General features: G+C 41.9%; 1 protein-coding gene across 1 annotated transcript in view; it reads right to left on the bottom strand.

Moving 5' to 3' along the window:
- The window catches only part of il1rapl2 (interleukin 1 receptor accessory protein-like 2), a gene marked incomplete at both ends in the record, with an annotated part of 361181 nt that overhangs the window by 59750 nt on the left and 279620 nt on the right, over positions 1-21811 (bottom strand). Inside the window, one exon of the mRNA XM_080466033.1 lies at positions 5655-5729. Coding sequence (XP_080322159.1) covers positions 5655-5729 — 75 coding nt within the window. The remainder of the gene's footprint in view (positions 1-5654; positions 5730-21811) is intronic.

Below are 21811 nucleotides of genomic sequence, written 5' to 3'. Positions count from 1 at the left end.
CAACACTTTTGTACAGGACAGCGCCATGGATGGAAGACACGTGATTGGACAAGGGTGTCGTCCCGGGGTCCGTCTGCTCCCGGAGTTCAAACAGAACCAATATGGCGGTTCAGTCAAAAATGTTCCTCTTTTATTACCGAAACAGTTCAGGGAAAAGTATTTCCGTAAACATTCGAGGCGAGAAAAAAAAAAAAAAAGCGGTGCAGCGTCTGAATCTGAATTTAATAGTATTTATTAGACATGTGTGGGTGTTTTTTTCCCCAGTAAGTCTGATGAACTAGTGGTGTCTTTTTCTAGCGCACTCTATCACCACTAATCTAACTCTGGATGAACAGCGTAGAGAAGATGGATGAATCACAGTTGGAGTCATTATAAAGTCACACGGCCCAGTCATAGTAGTGTCTCAACAAGCTAAAAAAAAAAAAAAAAAGACAGGATTTTTTGACAAACACGACAAAAACTTTTGGCTTTATCTGCCACTTGTGTCAAAGTAACTCAACAATGAGGTTTCCAAGCCGAATTATTCTGCAGGAAGTGTCTGCCTGCATTGGACCCTAAATATAGTTTGTCGTCCTTCAAGTCAAAAGGCATTTTGTGAGTTCTTCAAAAGGTCCACAGTTGTCAGGAGAAGCACAAACTGTTGAATGCATCTTAAACTTGGGTAAAAGTAAACTTTTTTTTTTTTTTTTTTAACTTCGATTCTAAGATTCTTTATGCAAAGTTCGTGAGTCAGACATTAACTGACTTATAACTTGAAGTTTAAAACCACCCTGAGGCCTTAGGCTGTTTTTTTTTGTTACTCTCATTAGATGAAAAAGAATATCCAAACTAAGTAACCCCTCCACAACTGTTAGGCTGAAATGAACAACTGGGCTTTGGGGATCAGAAAGAATTGTGAGAGTTTCCACATAAATTATGGTTTCAGGATTTAATCTTGCTGACTAAATCTGCCTATACAGTATGCGAGATGTGATCTGGTCAGGGAAGGGGTACGGAGCAAGGGACAGTATGAGGGGACCGTCGAAAAAATATAAAATAGGTCTTTTGAATAAAGTCTTTTGAACAAACTCAATTAATGATCAATCACTCATTTGCACCCGGTTTCGCTTTTACACTGTTTTGACAAGACATTTGATTCATGCTGGACAGAGTTAACTGCAACGTGACAATGGTTTTAATATCAACATCTGGCATAAGAATCTCTATTGTTCAAGTTTACCTGTAACTGAAGGTTCCTATGCACTGAGACCATTTTATTGAACACACTGTTGTTTTTATCTGGAGTATTAGAATCTTTTTTTTTTTTTTTTTACTTTTGGTTTGCAAATATTAATTTACTAATTTAATCAGTCTATTTTGACAGTGCTTGTGCCATGTTTGAGAAAGAAGAAATACTAACTTCTACAAAATGAACAAATGCAAAATGTACAAACTGAGGTAAGAAAGGCCAAGCTGGACTCAAACCCACAACCTTCTTGTTATGAGAGTGTGACCATCAGAAAAGTGTCAATAATGGTAGTTTGTTGGGTTGTAAATACAATTTGAATGTAAACATAAAAAGACTAGTTGAATAAAGTTTTCATGTTTTAGATGGTAAAAAAGCCTTTCCATGAGGGAAACCTCTATTCATTTTACATTTACCACATTTAGTGTCCCACTAAATATTACTGCTTGGATGTACTTTTAAGAATTAAATGAACAAATTCCAATGGCGTCTCTGCTAGTATTATGAGCACATATAGGCTTATGCTTATGTAATGCTTAATAGGTTGCTGTGAATCTACTGGAACCGTTAATTGAAGAATATATTGCTGCTGGTAACAGTTTAGATACAAATATTTAGAGATTTGTCTCCTTGGTGTCCATTTGGTACAGTCATAAAGAGTGGAAACAATTCAGTGTAGGGGAAAAGCATAAGTCAACCTGTGACACATTGTTAGACGTAAGGGAAGATGGATGGATGAATGACAGGAAGGTCTGACAGTTGCACAATTAGCTGAGCTTCACCGGCTTTGAATGTGACTGACATTTCACTCTGAAGGCAGATGAATTAGCCGAGGGAATGACGAACTGTGAGGATCTGTTGAGTTTGTGATGAATGGAAGGAGCATTTGACGTCAGCAGCCAAGTAACAAATTGTGTTTAATTGATTAATTCAGATCATTGCTTCTCAAGCTTTAGCCCCCCCCCCCACCCACCACCACCGATTAACATGTACCTCCTCAATTATCGCTTTCTGCGCCACATTCATCAGATTGTTCCTCTCCGGTTTCATAACTCTGACTCATACCCTGGAAAATACTGGCGACCTGTTGGTGAATAATTACTCTGTTGAAAGTACTTTTAATGCTTCGCCAAGGAAATTGTAAAAATCCGGTACTGCATGTCTTAACAAGTCAGGAACAAACAAAAAATAAAAAAAACAAAAGCTTTAAAAAAAGAAACATTAAAGCTATTTCGTTTTTTTTAAAAAACAAAATCAATCTCGCTTGGATGATGTGATTATTCTAATATATTTTACTCATTATAACCTGTTACTGCTAAGTGATGATACCAAATACGCTTTGCACGGCAACACATTCTGGGCAGTAAAGGGAAAATACAAAGGATACATGGGACCAGATTGTTAAACTTTCAATTAAAAGAAAAAAAAAACATTTGCCTCACTGACTGTTTTTCTGCCACTTCTTCATACTTGTATCATGAATCAATCTTTAATTAAGAGCTCTTTTTGTTTGGTGGTTGCCTGTAGACCCAAATCAGCATAATAAGAGAGAACATAATGAAGTGTGTGCACGTGCGTGTGTGTGTGCACGTGTGTGTCTGTGTGAAGTAATAATGAGAAACGCGTGGTAGAGTGATCACATTAGTGGACAAAGAGAAAAATCATTTTAGGGGAAGCAAATAAGGCAGAAAGGGGGGGGGGGGGGAAGAAGGTGTAGACAAACAAGCGAAGGATCAGGGGGTGAAAAAGGAGGAAAAATCCAAAAGAGTGGGAGAGGAAGAGGGCGGGCAATGAACAACATGACTGTGGCTGCTGATGTGAATCTCCCCCAGGTTAAAACAAGATGATAATTAAAAATGTACCGCTGGGTCACACCATGGCTGTGTGTGTGTGTGTGTGTGTGTGTGTGTGTGTGTGTGTGTGTGTGTGTGTGCGTGTGTGTGTGTGTGTGTGTGTATGAGTGGGAGAGAGAGAGCGCAAGTACGTGTGTGTCTTGTATGTCTCTTATGTGTGTCCTATTTGAGGCTTTTGTGTGTGTGTGTGTGTATGCGTGTGTGTTTGTGTGTTTGTGTGCCCATTAAAAGGTGTCCCTGCTGCAATCAGTGCACAGAGGCCTTTGGGCCTATTTGTTACTACATCAATCTGGAGTTAATGGAAAGGCACAAACATGAACACACACAGTTCTGCCTACAGTGCGAACACCGTCAGAGAGACCGCCGACCAGCGGGACACACACGCAAGTACGCACTTATGTGTACACGCATACACAGAGCGAGCAACGAATGTCGCCACGGGGTGATGAAACCCTGCCGTACATTTCTTCATCCAAAACCTTCTTGTTCCCGTCTGAACGGTTTAAAAGTGTCGGACAGGAGCTGGACATCCCAACTTCTGTTATGGCCACGTGTTTCTGTCTGATGTAGCCAATCCAAACAATTTTTACTCCCAATATGAGAATCATCCAGGGAACATGAATCAAAGCGAAAAGACTCCGTTTGAAAAATGTCACGGTTTTGACTGTCTGCCAGCTCTCATCAGCAGATAACACCGTGCGGCGGCGGCGGCGGCGGGCCCTGTGTGGGCCCGGCGAATGTTTTAGCACAGACCAAATTGAATTGTGAACCTATCAGCTCATAAGTCATTGCTAATCGCTGACTGGAGGAGATAAAAAGAACAAAAACGCAGCAGGACTGGGGAGGATGGAGAGAGCGGGAGGCCGGCGGAGTTCCAACGCATCCGCCGTCTTTCAGCTCTCCGACCCGAGATGACCTGATCCCGCCAGCGAGATGTCCGATTTCTCCACGGTGTCGGTGACGTAGCGATTCAGCATTGCTTTGAGAGCAACACCAGCGAGCGAGGTGATTTTGGCAAGTTATTTCGCAGCCTGAGTCACAAGTGTGACCTGAAAGAAGTCGTCGCAACATCGCAGAAAGTTAGTCAGCACGGGCTTCCTGAAATGTCATGAAAAGAGTCATATGACAAGCAGGGTGTGATTTGCTCTTTAGAAGAAGAGCAAATCACCATTCTTTGATCTCGGGATCAAAGAATGGTTTCATTGATCCCGTTTATTAACTTACCGCACAGCATTTAACACCAGTCAAGTGGGATTCAGTAAGTGGGATTCGAACCTGCAAAGTTCCAATCTCGAGTCTGCATCTCTAATCTCTTGGCCACAATTCCCACTGCGGCTTCTCTGCCCTCGAGGCCGGCACAAAGACACATGACCCATACGGTCTGAATGGAAAGCTTTGTGCATGTCTGCATCCTATATGGAGTTAAAGTAAGACTTGACAAACAACTTTCTCTGGAAACGTCCCTCCCTTTATTTGCTTCATCAATTTAATTAAAACATTTAAGTCATTTCTCCGTATATTGCTTAATGCGTCAATCCACGAAGCCGTTTAGCTGTGCACTAATAGGTCCTGAAGCGAGCTCGCGAAACCGCTTTGGTTTCATCTCTTTCAAACGCAGGCGCCAGACACACGCATTAGCATACTGATAACGTAAAGGACAGACCTCACGCCACTGCAGTATCAGGAACCACTTTCAGTGGCGCTGGAAACATTCTGTAAGTCACTACGTGCGTGTACGCCGTGATTAAAACGAGTTAGTTGCACTTCATCCCTTTTCTAATCAGTTGTTTGATCGCTCTCATTTGGCCGCTTGGAGTTGCCAGTACAGCTGCTGATTCTTCGTTTCCAGTTGGAGCGTTGTTGGCAGACATGCTCCTGTCGTCTTACCGCGGAAAGGCTTTTTCCTGAGAATTGCTGAATTGAGACCAATTTCATAGAACGCCGCTTCTACTTTTCATAGGATCCTGAATGGCAAATTTTAAAGTAGGGACGCATACACAAATGCGTAGGGTAATTACATATTCTAGTCAGGTTCCCTACGGAGAGCGCTCACATGCAGCACCAGGTGCCTGTAATTTGTCCCCAGCCTCAATCTGTCGCTGATGAATGCCTGACCTACACGTTATCATCAGTTTTTGAAAAGAAGTTACTATTAAATGTGATAAACATCATTATTTGACCACAATGGGTGTATTTGAAGTGAACACTCATGATAATAATTGAAAATACAAGAAAACAAAATATTGATGCTCGATGCTGTGATTTAGCGTCTGTACTTTATTTCCTACTATGGTGACAGATTGATTTATTTATTTTTTTTTACATTTCATTCCACCATTCCAGGAGTTTTCTACAGTAAAACTTTTATCTCTCACACAGTATCTGCCTGAAGGTCAAACTGGAGTGGCGCCGATCACATGTGCTGCAAAATGACCATGGATGTGTCCCAGCAGGCCGAGCGGCTCCATGAAGAAAGGCTGCCACAACAAGCACTTTGCTTTGAGAACCGAGACGCCCTGAAGGATTACCACTTTAACCCAAGAATAAAGAGGCAGAGAGGAGGTGCCGTTCCTTACCAGGCGTGATTTCTATGGCGGTGTCCTGTCTCTCGGGGGGGAAAAGGACCTTGGGAGGCTGAGTGGTCTGGAGAGCTGAAACACAAAAAGAAAAGCACGGGAGAAAAAGTTGATTTTTCAGGAGTGTGAGAAATTGTTCAAATTGACAACAGTTATTATTGTTGCGTGTGTGACTGGTTTGATGCAAAAAAAATAAGTTTGTTCAAAACATTCTATGTGGGTTTTGTTGCTCCAAAGACATTGCGTTGCATCTATAGGACAATGACAATAAAATGATTGATTGATTGAAAAACTGGATGGATGCATGTCGCGACTCCTGAAAAAATAGGGAGTACAATGCAGACTGCTGATGTCTGGTTGGGATCAATAACCATCATCCACTCTTTTAAGATACACCAATGCCATGTCTACTTTTATCAAGGTTTTCAAGAGGCCTTTCAAGTAAAAAGAGATTTATTTAGCGTTTTAGTTTCGGCGAAGTTCCGAAAACTCGTACCACGGAATCGGCAGAAACACTGAAAAAGACGTAGTTCACATGCCAGGCCACGAGTTGGCGCTGTTGTTTGTTTTTGGAGTGAAACCACACAGGTGAACAAAATGCTCTCTGACAATGGGAGTACGTGGACATTTGCAGGGACAGACGATCAAGTTGGATTGCTACGGACAGGCCACATATATCCTGCATGGCTTGCAGCATCGAACGGCCAGATCCTGTACGCCGAGAGAACCTGATCAACTGAAAGACCCAGACTATACCTGCTCCACCCTCCAGCACAACCTGCTTCTCATTTCTGAGCAGAAAGAAAAAAAATGAAAGAAAGAAAAGAAGCAGCTCACAGACTGCCTTTGTACTCCGACGACGAGCAACACTCACTTCCACCTCAGTTTCACATCAGCAGGCTCTGAAAAACCGCTGCTCTCCGCTGTCTGACACCTCTTCTCTCACCACCTTCAAGTGTTCTACAACTCTCCCGCGTTTCTCCACTGCCATTCTCTTCTGTCAACCGTACAACAACACATGCGATTGGATGTGTGTTTGAGACCATCGGGTTTGGGTTTTGGAGTCATGCAATCATTCAAGTGTTAATATTCATGTGAACAAGACAAGTAGATGTCATGAGAATAGCTTCTCTTTTTAACTCCGAACTGTCCTAACTAATCCAAAAAACAACAACAAATAATTGGTACTTTGTCCTTATTGTGCAATAATTTCAGTGTGGAAATTAACACAGTAGAGTTATGACACTTTACTTGCCATCATATTTTAACCAAACATTCTCTGTGACACAATTAGAACCTGGTTAGAAATTGACAGCATGGACCTGTTTTATTTAGACCTCGGATATTTAGGCTCCGCTCTTGTGTTGGATCTTATATTATACCAGTGATCCAAACTCGAGCTCTGAAGAACTATGAGAAAATAATACGTGAAGGTCAATGGGACAAGTTAATGAACCCTGGTCAATGAGCTAACACACCTATTAAACATCAGTAATTACTACATTTATAGAAAACAAGATTGGTTGTCCCAGTGTAGGACCTGAATGTTGTTATATTTAACATCGTGATGATATTTTTGAGTTTTTTTCGCAGTTGTCATTGGCAAGCACCTTCAGCATTCTGAGCTTTCTTGCTGAATGAAATCAATCTAACTGATCAAGAAAACGTAGGGTCTGTAGAATAGGCTGGGAAAAGTACAACAGCTCAGATCTGAATCCCTCTGAAAGGTTGTGGTAGGATTTAATATGGGCTTTAAATAAAAGAAAACCCTGAAAACACCTTTAATCCAGGAGACTAATGGGCACCTGAGCAAAAGGTCAACATAGTATCTCTTGCAGAAAGGTCTTTTGTAATAAAGTGAAAAAAAAGTCAAAACTGCTTCTCAATAGAAAATTGAAACACTTGTAGTTCCACTCAGGAGTACCAGCTATCCATATGGTATATGCAGCTTTTTATTCAATCAAGTTTTTACATATACTATGCTGCTAGCACCCCCCCCCCCCCCCACCCCCCACCCACCACCACCAATTTAAGCAACTTCAAAGACAAAGGCATATTTTTACTCAACCAGGTGGCAAAATGAAAAATGGGGATGGCCTATATTTCAGGAAGTACCTCACTTCACTCCCTGACACTGTCAAAGTGCTAAATCAATGAGCTGGATAAAAATCTGGCTTTACAGCTGTCATGCCAGCAGGAGTGGATTTGGAAACGTCAGAAGCCGTCAGGGCCGAAATTGAATACTTCACCTCCGCATACTCATGCACTGATCCAAAGCACTACAATTTCACGTTGCTTGATGACCACACTCAAGCCCCTTCGCTCAAATTCTGTCTGCTGCTCGCAGGCGGTGGTAAGGTGGCTTAAGGCGATAACACCCTTCAATCACGTAAAGCAGCTGCTGCAGAGAAAAAGGGAAGTAAAGCAGGAAGAGAGGCCTAAAAAACATGTCCAGAAGAGTCTCTGTGGACAGTGTGAGAGAGAAAACTGGTCTGCATAAGATTCACATCTGTAACTTGGGCCAATATCACCACCTCCAGCAATGTCTACCCGTCATTAGGGACTTCTTAGAGATAGACTAGATATGGAATACAGTAAAATTGAATACACCGTTTTACTACTGTGATGGATGTCTGTGTATGAAATGCCAGGAGCAAACACTGTCTATCCTATAGGCTGGGAGCCGTCAACATGATGTCATCAAGCAGTGAGAGACTTCCCTCTAGGCTTCCTTCATGTCAGGATTCTGGGCTTCGAAACAGTCTGAAGTTCACTCAAAAGTTTTTGGAATAAAAAAAAGACAAATCCATGATCAGGTTTCCATGATCATTTTTGATCCCCTCCAGATGGGGAAAAGATATCAGGGCTCTGAATCTCTTAACCCTGTGTGCAGACTCAAGAGGCCATAGCTTGTGCCAAATGTCAACGCCCCGTGTCTGATAAGGTCTGAAACATGAAATATGACACTTCATGAATGGTTCTGTTGGCTTGAACTGCCACCTCACTGATCTGTGGGTTCACAGCTTAATATCCAATAAGTTCTTGCACAAAGGTGTTCAGGTGTCTTTCCATCATCCTTACGTTCTACTGTCCGATTTTCATACACGCTTTTGGCAACGGCAATTCCATCGGCAGTTTGAGCATCATTCTTTGATCGATACAGACCACTGCAGATCTGGAAAACGCAACGTCTTCATCTTGTTTTTTTGCGTTAATCTGGGTCGTACGACGGTCCAGAGCCTCACACGTACCAACTGTCTTCACCTCCATTGCTTTTTATTCACTACAGGACTATTAACTGCTATATACACCCCGCCTGGAGACAGGTGGTAGTAAATAAGATGGTAATCTACTTGTCAACGTACAATATTTCACTCACTTGAGAAGAAATAACATGCTGTGTCTGATTAATTTATACAAATCTTACCTGAGTAAGATGAACAGAGGTGCAGTGCGGTGATGCCATGATTACAACATTCAGCCCCCAAAAAATCAATGTAGCCTCTGCCAATCACGAGTGCCCCTCAAATGTTGGCAGTTATGCTTCAGTGGTTGGTCCAGGGGTGAAAAGAAGAGGCTTGGGCCTCATAATCTGCCTCCAGTAAGACGTCAAGGACACTGACCAGGTGCCTTATGATTTGGGCGTTTTTGCATCGCTAAATTCTTGGGGTAATGAAACCCTGTCAACCCTTCAGAGTTATTAGAGCTATCAATTCATTCATCCATCATTCATACTGTTTCATCAAATTCAGGGTTGTCAGGGGCTGGAGCTAATCCCAGGAGAGTGTGGGCGAAGGCAGGCTACACCCTGGACAGGTCACCAGTCCATCACACCGTGTGTCAGGGTGTCAGGCAATTCAGAGTCAACCGCAAACATCCAACAGCAGGCCGGTTTTTGGACTTTGAGGAGGAAAGTGGGCAAGACTGCATTGTTCTCTGATAATAAAGAGATTTTAAATGCTTTTAGAGGAAGTTACAGCACCGTTAGTCCATGACTCCAGACGGCGGCGAGTGCTGCAATGCATGGGGAATTCTTTCATCGTTACCTTCCTCCACTGGATTAGATGCTCTTTCTGTGACTTTTTCCTTGTGACAACATTCGAGTTGATCTTTGTTACGAGTCTTTATTTATTTATTTATTTTTTCTACTTGTGAACTTCAGCACCCACCCTCCCCTTAATAACCCCATATCACTCCATCCCTCTATCTCTTCCTCTGAGGAGATTGATGGTTTCATTTGCATTCTGAAAGTTCTGCTGTGCCCTTTTAAGATTAATGAGCCAACCCTTCACCTAGACCTACTCCTCTCCCGACTGTCCTCTGTCCCCGCCCTTTACCTCTTCCGCTCTCTGTTCCTCCGCTTTGTCACCACTTCCATTCAATCTGTTCTAGAAAAAGATATATATAGCTCATTTGCAGTTACATGAAATTGAAGGTTTTCCTGTATTTGAAAATGAGTATCTTTTCCATTGGGCGAGTGTCACTTTGCAGGTCGTATTTACCTGCAACTGTCTGGCATTTTGGTGACTCATCGTGAATCCAGACTGCGTCACAGTGAGAAGGAGACACAGTAGGAGTTATGTCATAGTGATTAAGCGGTGGTGCAGTGCGTTATCAAGGAACACAACACGTTGGGCTCTGCAGTACGTTTGTGTAAACAGGAATTAAGTAGTACTTTTCAAAATATTACAACAATAATCGCTGTGTTGCAGCGTTTGAAAACTGGAATACTGTTTTTTTTTAACTACATGTAACCCCTCCAGAGAGTCTCACAACCAACTGACAGACCTGAGAATGAAGACTTAGGCTCCTCCATCAGGTCAAGTCAAGTCGTAAATTATAGGAGGTATTGAAGCGCTTCACTCACATTTACCCGACGGTCCATTTAGAGACCAATTCAACTAATTCATCTTTAGATCATCGGAGAAAAACAAAGTACCGTGAGAAAACCCACAAACACTGGGAACAGTGCATAGATAAGTCTGCTTCAATAGCTCCAATAACAAACCCAATCTCTGACTGTCTGGGATACAAACCGTGAAGTGACGCCATGGTTCTTCTTCGCTGCCTCTGCAGACTCAGAAAAGATTGTGACAAAAACTGCACTTTTACTTCTCAAAGCTCTGATGACATATCCGCTTTTGCCAACGGACTAAAAAGTTGGTTGCTTCAGTTCAGGAAGCCACCAATGGCCTCTTTGACCAACACTGCACAATCACACCAATGCATGAAAAAACAACTAGGATAATATGTTCTTAGCAAGTTTGTCCAAGAAAAGAAAGGCACACAAGTACAGATTGTGTCTCACATGTGAATTTCACTAATTACAGGCTATTTGCATTTTTCTTTGGAGTTAGTGCTTTTGTACTTTTACATGGTACCGAGACAATCTTTGTCAAGATTACCTATCTCTCATTTTTTTTGATACACCTTTAATTCACTGAACGACCATGCTGTGTGAGAAAGAAGAGGAATGAAATGGGTATGCCATTGCACGTTTGATCAATTACAAACTGGATTTTAAAAGGTATCCAGCAAATAAGCAGATAATGGTGGAATTGCTGTTTAATTGTTCCAGGAGCAAGAATTTGAAATCCTGTCTCTCTTTTTAATGGTTCCTCAGGACTTGCAGGACTCTGTGGATTGGTTGAGTGACTTTCTTTCTTTGTCTTGGTTGAGGCTGTTAGAGGCACCAACTGATTTCCTCCATAACATATCCAGGAAGCAGTGATTCACTGGGACTCATTTCAGGAACCAAAAGTCCATTTAGTGTACGGGGCTTTATGTTTCTCTGACAATGCACATTATGCAAAGCTTCCATACACTGAAACAAGAACATGAGGGCTTTGCGGCCTACTGTCACGTTTTACATTTGCAAAATATTTGATGTTGAGATGAAGCTGTGTGCCGAAGAAAGAAAAGTGAGAATAAAAATGACTGGAAAAAGTACGGCACTTTTTATCAGGGGATGAGAAGATTCAGTGCTTTATGGTTTGTTTTCTGCTACAGAGCGTGGGAAACGCAATGAAGTCAGATTATCATTTGGTGCAATATAATTGAAATTAAAAGCAGCTTAAGAGTAACTTTTAAGTCACATTATAAAAAAAGAAAAAAAGAAAAGAAAAAAAAAGTGAAACTAGTAGAACATTCTGCTGTCAGAGTGCCAGCTTAATCTACTTTCTGGATTGAATCTTAAATCTTTCCTTTCTGATAAAAGTGAAAGTTTACTATGTGCAGCATCAGTGTTTCAGTAAAGTTGTGTTTTCCCCATTTCACCAGAGACAGAATCAGACTGTTTTCCAAAATGTTGCATTTTCACTGGCTCCGAGCACTGTTCACGAGTAATACAGACCCCCCCCAAAAAAGGTTGGCAGTTCAATCACCTGTTTTGCCCTGCCCAGGTGTCAAAAGTGTTCTTGGCCAAAAATAGAGAGCCACGTCTCAAGTGTGTAAAATTTGCGATGCAGCTGTGTGTGTGTGTGTGTGTGTGTGTGTGTGTGTGTGTGTGTGTGTGTGTGTGTGTGTGTGTGTGTGTGTGTGTGTGTGTGTGTGTGTGTGTGTGTGTGTGTGGTTTTGTCATGAATGGGTGGATGTGATTGATCATGTAAAGTCCAATTAGACTGCTCCAGTAGTACAATGCTTTATGTATGTACAAGACAAAAAGTCTGTTTACCGTTTGGTGAATGTCTGACTGGGATAGAGGTCATCCAACATTAATTCCAGCTTTCCAGCTGCATTCAACCTCAATTTGAAGAAAATAGAACAGAAGACGGAAAAGTCAACTTCTCTGACTGCTCCAGTTACACGCCTGTTTATTACAACGATCCTTCTCCATTTATTTACTTAACTCTATTGTCCATACGGAGAATGAAAGAAGTGGAAATAATCTGGCACAGTGTTCCAAAGTGTAACGTGACGTCCTCATTGTGTGACTTGACAGTGAAAAAGCCAAAGATATTCACTTTACAAAGGCACAGTACAAAGAGAAACAGCCAATCCTCTAATCAGAGGAACGGCGAAAGAGTGAAGCTTCTGTGAGCAAAGCGATCGATTGACAAACACTTTGATTCATTTTCTGTCGACTGCGTGATTATTCAACTCACTGTTTGGACCTGAAATGTCACTGGAATGACAGGAAAGCCTTTCACGGGATTGTAATACTCACACAACAATCATGGCGTGCAAAGTTCTGACTTGCTCTGCATAAAAACAGACATTTTACTCTACTCTCATACTGAAATCAATCAATAGATTGTTTTCCATTCACTCAGATATCAGTCATTACAGCTAAATACGCAACTGTCTCTTCTTCTTCTTCTTCTTCTTCTCCTCCTCCTCCTCCTCCTCCTTCTTCTTCTTCTTCTTCTTCTTCGTCGTCGTCGTCGTCGTCATCTTCGTCGTCGTCGTCGTCGTCTTCTTCTTCACGAGTTGGTTTTCATTAGAAATTCAAATTCTTCAATGATGTGTGTTGTTCTAGATGTAACACAAAACTGATTTGAATTCACATGACTTGAGTTCACCAGTGACAATGATGTCAATCTGCTTGCCTGGTGTTACCAAGTGTATTGAAGCCAGGGTTTACATCTCAGTGAATGGACCACACGAACAAATCAATGTCAACACAATTGATCATATTTGGACCAGACAAGATAAATGTGTCTTTACAAAAGGCAGTAAAAGTGTTGTTAAGTGTTGGTGATGGAGAAAGAACGTGTCGTGCTCCGGTTCGAATAATTTGTCTTTACTATAGAAGAAAAGGAGCCAGATCAGAAAGCCTTCCCCACACAGCCGTCCTAATGCGGTGCTGTCTTATCGGCACTCTGGATCTCAAATGAGACGTGACCTTTTCTAGTTGACTTTTTCTAGTTTTGCACATTAGGTCAGGTCGTGCAATAATCACGAGACAGACCTAAAACAGAGTTGTCAAAGTTTGTTCTCGTGCTCATTTCTTCCCAGAGTCATTATGGAAAATAGAAATCTGGCATTTTGGTGAACTTTTACATTCCACACACACACGCACGCACGCACGCACGCACGCACGCACGCACGCACGCACGCACGCACGCACGCACGCACGCACGCACGCACGCACGCACACACACACACCACCAGAAAGTTCAGAGCATTTCAAACTAATTCGAACAACTTTTGTGCGATTTCAGAAGGAGATATCTGATTGGTCCCAATCTGACTAAACCAAACACTTTATTCTTGTAGTTTTTATCTCTGCAGACAGAATGAATAGAGTTTGAGTGTCAAACCAAATGTGACCTTTCAATTCTATTTTAAAATCTTAAGACAGCAACATTAACATAGGACAAATTCCTACTGCAGCGGAACACGAGGGGACATTTGTTAACATTTAAAACACTGCGCACAATCACACTGTGATGTTAATTATTCCTGCTGTCTGGCCTGCAGTGCTTTGCACTGCGATTTGGACGACCTCCGCATTTAAAGGACTGCCTCGTGTTGACCTTTCGCTGCTTTCGACGCCTGGTGCCCCCGTCTGACCCCTGACACATGGGACATGTTATTCTGTCACACCGGGAGAGTTTGCACATCTCTTAAAAGACACATTTTCTAAAAGCAGCTAACTGCTGTGGCTCCACATTCCTATTGTTACTTCTGATTGGTATGCAGGGCAGTGAGAAAGAGGGTCAAACTTGATTTGGAATAGAGAAATATGAAAGGTCAGTCATGGTTTTTCAACAACAACCAAAAAAATTTATTAATCAATCAAATAAATTTCCAGAGAAATATCTATTGTGAAAAGTATAAAATTTTGTTTTAAGTGCATTTCGACTGACTCACTGTCTTCGGTCTTGTTTGTTTGCTCTCTAATAGGATGGAAAACTCCACAGAAGTATGCTGAGATCTCAATGTGTAGCCTTTAAAGGGGACATATTATGAAAAGATCCCTTTTTGAGGGATTCTACATGTATAACATGCTATTTGACTTTGCTGTTGGTATTTAACCTTTGAGAATATGCTTACAAGAAAAAACAACAGTATTTTATAAGCCGCCCATGAAGAAACCCAGGTCCTTTTTATGTTCAGAGAACTGCTGCACCATAGTTCTATTTACCATTCTGTGTACCATCATGGCTGACACTGTTTCTTCTTATATCTCACTGAGAAAAGATGCTAGATGAATGTACAACAGTAGAATATGGTACAATGTGAGCTTTCTAACTAAATCCTGTAGATTGGATTTCATAGACTGTATATAATAGATGGACTTGTATGTTAAAGTCTCAAACAAGCCTTGTGCTGAACGACCACAAGTGAGGAGCGGGCCTTCTTCTGTGCTCTTCACTTTGCATCATAGCACGCTACAATCTGTACATCAAACTGATTTGACCTTTCGCAGGAATTATGAAATGTCTCAAGAGAAAAAGCGGGAGACATTTATGTTTAGCATTGATGCATTCAGAGTTGTACTTCATGCACTACTTGCACTCAGAGATTTATTGCCGGAAAAACCCATTCATTTGACAGCCCGAGTAAATTGGCCACTTTAATGATGGAATCCTCAATGAAACTTTGATAGGACGCAAACAGTCAAAGGCTCTTACTTATTCCGAGCAGAAGTGTCTCATTAGTGACCGGAGTGCCGACATTAAGCAGATAATAAAAGAGTGACTCTGTTTTGTGCAAGAGGCAAAGAAAAGCACCAACTCACCAACCTGGAGGTGCATTCAAGTACAGTCGTACCTCACTTATTTACTGGGTTTGCACGACTGCAGCTGTCACAACGCATCAACAATTCAGGGTTCATCAGAATTGGCAGGAACTTGAGGTTCAGAGGAAGGACTTTTTGAAACAAAGGCAGGTGGGGATAAGGATTGAACCGTCTACCTTGACATGTTACGATGACCCACTCCATCACCGGAGCGACAGCCGCCTCGCGGTGAATCTGTGTGTTGGGCCATACTGTTTATATATGGAAGGCCGACGCGGCAGATAAACCGTCTCGCCTTTAAAATCCTGTTGAAGTGTGAATGGAAACCATCAATTACAGTGATAGTATGTGTCTCTTGTGGGTACTTCTATTCTAATACAATAAACCTTCAATGACGCTTATAAACATTTATCTTCATTACTTTACTTTGAAATCAAAGCACTATTTTACTATTTTATGACTAATTAGGTTATTTCAATGTTCTGTTTACATTTAATTGTAGCAAGTTTTCCCCTCTCAGTCAGTGAGGATGGATGGATGGATGGATGGATGGATGGATGGATGGATGGATGGATGGATGGTTCAATTGTTTGATTGGATGGAAGAACTAATGAATTCATAGGTTGACAGCTTGATGGATAAATGGGGAGCTAAATAAGTGGAAGGGATTGAAAGATAAACAAATGAAACAAAAGATGAACAGATATAAAGATGCATGTAGAAGTTGAAAATAATTTTGCCGTCTCAATGACTAAAGCCGAACCTTCAAAGCGAGGTAGTGAGAGCGAGCTGGCCGACTAACATGTTCTCTGGTATGTAAACTGTTAGTGTGGGCGTGTGAACATGTGTTTATTTATCCCAGCGTGAGTTTCCTCATGGGCCTGCATGGGAGTTGTGCGCACAAGAATGTGTTCATGTTGTGGAATAACATTTGCATATTAATATTTGTGCTGCAGTTGTTCCCGTGTGAGCCGCGAGTCAGCCGCCTTCTTTTATGAATGAGCTGCATTTATGTTTACAAAGGTTGCTTCAGTTGACAGCTTCGCACGATGAGAGCACCAAACCTGCGGTCGGAGACCCCTGTAAAGGGCAGCGGATATCAAAGTGGGAGTGTCTGATGCTTTGCTTGCTTTGAAGTTGTGAGAATCTGATTTCCATATGTGAAACCAAGCGAGACATTTCCCGGAACGTAAAGCATACCTGGGAAACTGCAGTTTGTTTTCTTTCTGAAGATATCGACTTTTGCAATGTTGGCAAGTCTGTGTGCTCACAGATACGTTGGCATATTCTGGTGGTCTGCAACTTTCTTAAAAGTAATTTGACGGGGCTTGAATGGAAAAAAAAAAAAAAACCCCGATAGGACACATTACAGAATCCAGTTTGGTTCCAGGTACCAACTTTTTTAAGACCCCATTCACACGAAATGAAAATGTATCGTTTTGTGTTTTCATTTCAGAGGCATGACACTCTGGAGGCAAACAGTGCTGTTCTTGTCCATCGACACATGGGTTCTCCCCATTTCAATGGCGACAAAGTCTTTTTTCGAAAACTTCACAAACTTCCAAAAGTGCATGTACAGAATGACTCAGAAACCTGAGATGCAAATTACTGGTTTGTTCTGTACTTGCAGTGTGTCGAGGAATGGATCAGTAGTTTGCAGAAATAGGGTGGGTAATTGCGGAATGAGGAATTTCTCCATGGGGATTAATCAGGTATACTTTCTTTTTCAGCATTCAGCAAAGCAAAGCTGGTCAGGCAAGAACATTTGCCAAAACACACTAATTCTTACAGGCAATAACGGCAAAGCATTCCAAGCTGACACATCGGCAAGGCAACCTATCAAAACAGTGTCTTTATGACCTGGTAAATTAACTAGTCTTCCTACAGCATGATGCAACGGCATTCTGGGATGTATTTGAAATGTACCGAGAAAAGGATCACGGTGAATCATCAACAGGACGGGGGGGAAAAAAAAAAAATTCAACTGGCGTCGTTGGATTGCAAAGCTGAATCACAATGCAGATGATGCAAATCCAGCTTCATGGTAATGTCACTGTGATGACGGTGGTGTTGTGTGAAATATACATCGCGCAACTTGTGATGCAACCGGAACTCTTTGGAGAGAGCCGGAGCTGGAGGGAGGAAACACACCGTGGAAAGATCAATGGGCTCTAATGTGACCCTGGTGGAAGTGCTGAGGTGGGACGATGCAAATGCCCTGTAGATCCTTATCACATATACCATCTGCTGCAGAGCGGTGCCACACTGGAGGGACGGCCTGATGGAGGAAACAAACGCTCTCCCTTAACGCCACACATTGGGCAGAATGATTAAAGGCGTGCATTAAAGAAGAAGGACTCGGGAGGAAAGAGTGGAGGTTGCAGGATTAAAGCTTGCTGAGGCTCGATGTGACAGGAAGCAGGTAAAAGAACCGGACTGGGTAAAGCGAGCAGAGGCTTCATATCGCAGCTGCTTGAACAAAACACGGACAGATGATCCATTTATTCTTAAATAGCACAAAAATGAAAGTAATGTGATTGGATGAAAGTCTCTTTCCTGTTTCCTGTCTGAATACTTTCGATTACATCCTCCAAGAGTTGACATGTCATTTACGTTTTTGCAAACCTTAAGAGAGTTTAAATAAAATATTTCAAGGTTGCATTTAACACTTTGGTGAATTCATTTTAAAGTGTTAAAGCTGTCAAAGGTAGCAGGACCAAACAATCCATTAACATTACATTTATGTCCATGCATAACTACAAACTTACAGGTTTCTGGACGTTCAATAGCCGATCAAAAAAATATGCTGCTTATCCAATTATCCTTTCAAACTGCATACTGGAAGCACTTGTTTGTATTTATATTAGCACAGACTGCCGGAGGTGATTATGTCATCGATGATGGATGACTCAATCCTCCTAAACCACGTTTATAGACAGATGCATAAACCACAAATTGGCCTTGAAAGAGCAAATATATACGACGATCATATTGAGCGTCAAACACTCAAAGTGACCTTGAACAATCAACGAAAGGTACATTATTTTCCTTGATTCAAAGGTGTAGTGTGGCGCAGGGATAAAGACAGAATACTGCGTCTCCACTGCAGGCTGTGTACTGATCAGTAATTCCACATTATACCACATGATATTGTTTGTGAGTAAAGCTGCATTTACACTGTCAGTGCAAAATGACCCAATTCTGATTTTTATGCACTTATGTGGCAAAGATGTTTTTTGGACAACGTAAGCAGGAAAAAGACAAATGCTTCCTGATATTTTGAGATCGGATACAGGTCTCACTCATATGTGGAAATAAATCAAGATACGTGTCAGATATGTGTCAATGTGACCACTGTGTAACCGGGCTGATTGGATTTTCTGTGACAATCTAGCCTGTTTTGTCAAATAAATAGTGAACATGAGGTAAATAATGAGAGTCATGGAGGCTATCCAACAGGAGGAATATCCAGCAGTGTTCAGTTGAGGAGGTCACATGACTTCTCAGGAAATAATTACAGCATGTGCATAAGATGGAATTCGGGCCCATCTCCTCCTCTTCTGCCTAAAAAAGCCTTGTCATGTTTGACAAACTTCTCATGCATCGCAGCACGTTGTCATCCACTTTTTTTGGCTTCTCAGTTAGTGCTCAATATTGGCGTGTGGATATGTCACCTTAAAGAAGTATTAAAATTCTAGTGTTGTTTCGTCTAGACTGATTCATTTTTGTTGTGGTAACATAAACTATGTAGTACTAACCTATAAAGGTAGCTATAACACCTCAGACAAAAGATAACATCACTAGAATGGAAATAAACATTACTGTTCATGTTCAGTTCTGACTAATTACAACAGCTATAACTGGCAACTTCAGTTAGCCTAAAATCTCCATTCTCATCAAATTCTGACATAAAACACACACATGGGTCTTTATTTGAGGATTAAAGATGATCTTCAGACGTCCCGATGACAACACAAATGGCTATGGAAACCATTTCAAGTCAAAGTATAGTTTGCTTCAATGACATTGCTTAAAGAAATAAGCAGAACAAGTTGGATTCCAAGCTTTTATCAAAGCTCAAATGATCAGATATAAAAGAAAGGCCAACCTCAAACAACCGTTCAACTGCAACAACATAGAGTTCATGCTGGAACTGTAACGACTTCCCACAATTGGAAGACTTGGAGTTGTCTCATTTATGGGTGTGAAAAGTAACGTTTGTGGATGTCCTAAGGCCATGAACATATCTGGTGCTCTGCCATTTCCTCTCCCTTCAAAACAGATCAAAAACATCATGAAATGTGCGCCACTTCAAAAAAAACAACAATCCTATTCCAGGAAGTACCATCAATGCAGCGAGCGTATTCAAAGCTGGGCGATGAGTCTTAACAGAAGGCGGAGTGTTGCTGTGCGGAAGAACAATGAGAGAAATCCATTTGACTGTGACCACAGAGCTCTCCCTCCATGCTGCCGGCTGAAACACCCCACGGCTCGGTTGTAAAATGACCCCAAAGAACTGTGCGTTTGAAGACACAGAGTGGGTTTAATGAAAAGGAAGCAATCCCAAAGACGGCGACAGACGATCGGCAGTCCGTAGATAAATACAATCTGGACCGGCGACATCCTTGAGAAGCACAGCTGGCATTAATACCACTCTCTTTTATCCACTGCCACCACCTCCGTGTGTGTGTGTGTGTGTGTGTGTGTGTGTGTGTGTGTGTGAGAGAGACGGAGAAGGAGAATATAGTTAGTGATTCTAATTAGTCGATTCAAATCAGTTAAGGGACTCATACCTAACTGCTGCTGGTCCCACCGACAGCATGGATGGGAACGCGCACTATTTCCAGCGCAGGGACTGGAGGGGGCTCAACCACCCATGGAGATTTAGCTAATTATCTTTCTGCTATCTGTAGGCTAAAGTTCTCCCTCTGTATCTCTCTGCCGCTTTCTTCCAGTTCCTCACGTCGAGCAGGTTGGAACAACGCTGAAGTGGAAAGTACTGCATCGACTTCTGAACACTCTTTTGAATTAGTCATCAAACCGACACGCACAATAAACCCTCCCAGTCAGCCTGGTAGGACATCTGCTCGTACCTTTTTAAATGCTCTTACATTACCGGGGAAGATTTTGTTCTTACAGTTTAAACTGCCGGTGCTATACATGTCAGTGGGCATGCGATGTGACTCGGGTTTCTGCAAGCCGGCAGAAAATAAGACACGTACACATGCAAACAGTGAATTTCTAAATGTCAGCGCTTATCGTTTCAGGTGTACATAATGCGTGAAGAAGGAACGGAGGGAGCTTTGATGGCGCCGGGAGGGTTTGGTTGATCGCTATTAAATATTAAAACAAGCAGATGTAGGTTAGTGACTAAAGTTTCATTGCATATAACTGGAACTTAGAATATCTACATTACGTCGAAGGTTTTCAGGCTGTGAGAAGGAAAGCGCCAAACAACGAACACGAGCAGTCAAGGAGAAAAAGCCACGCAGGAAAAAGCTAAAATCATCCAAATCAGAAGACTGAAGAAATTGACAGACGCATAACGGACTGGAACGAGTCCAGAGTCATCCGCAACTGAAGGGGACCACCACCAGCGCCGGATCGTGGGGGCACTAGAGATAAGGAGGGACGATCAAAGGACGATGACCCGGGGACCAGGGAGCGCACACGCTGTCCGACGACTGGGATTCGTGTGAAAACCAAACTAAAACCAAACGGTTCATTTAATGCAGCCACGTCCTCATTTATTGGGCCGTTCCTCTCATGATCAGGCAGGACTGCACTCCTTTTACTGGTTTGACGTGAACCTTTAGAGTAAGGGTCATTATTTAGGCGCTTCTTTAATGTCAGTCTATATAAGTTTCAGACCTGGTTGGTACTAGATACCTCACAATTCCAGCCGATGACCCGGGAAGTCTGGCTGCTGTTAAAGACCATTTCCAAGACATTCGGTGATAGATGGTAAAAATTTCCTCCAATTCAACAAAACACCAAGTTTGCAATTATTGTTTGGATGTGGAATTATTTGGTTTTGTTCCCCCAGAGACAATAACATTTTTAATCGCAACCTTGGTAACCTGTCATTACATTCAGCCCAAAATCTTTGTGTTACTGTTGTTCAGGTAAATTAACTTGTAAATACAGCTTCCACTCCTCCTTCATCCAGGTACGAAGCAACTCCAAAACTCAACAAATGCTTCGTTAATCAGACCTGGAACAGCTATTGTATACTCCTTTATTCCCCTCAGTATTGGACTTCTATAATTCCTCTTTATAGGAAACGAATCATACATCTTTCACCTTCAAGTACAGAATGCAACAGCGAAGCCTTTCACTGGATCTAACTTCAAATAATTTACACTTCCCTCCATTGGCTTCCTGTGCATTTTTAGAATTAATGGAACATTTTACTGCTTACCGATCAAGCTTGTTGGATTTAGACGCCACATTACGTTTCTGATCATCTGAG

Source organism: Lipophrys pholis (assembly GCF_963383615.2).
Source record: "Lipophrys pholis genome assembly, chromosome: 6".
In the NCBI taxonomy this organism is placed as follows: Eukaryota; Metazoa; Chordata; class Actinopteri; order Blenniiformes; family Blenniidae; genus Lipophrys; species Lipophrys pholis.
Note: the sequence above shows the minus strand (reverse complement) of the source record. Positions and strands in the feature narration are given on the sequence as shown.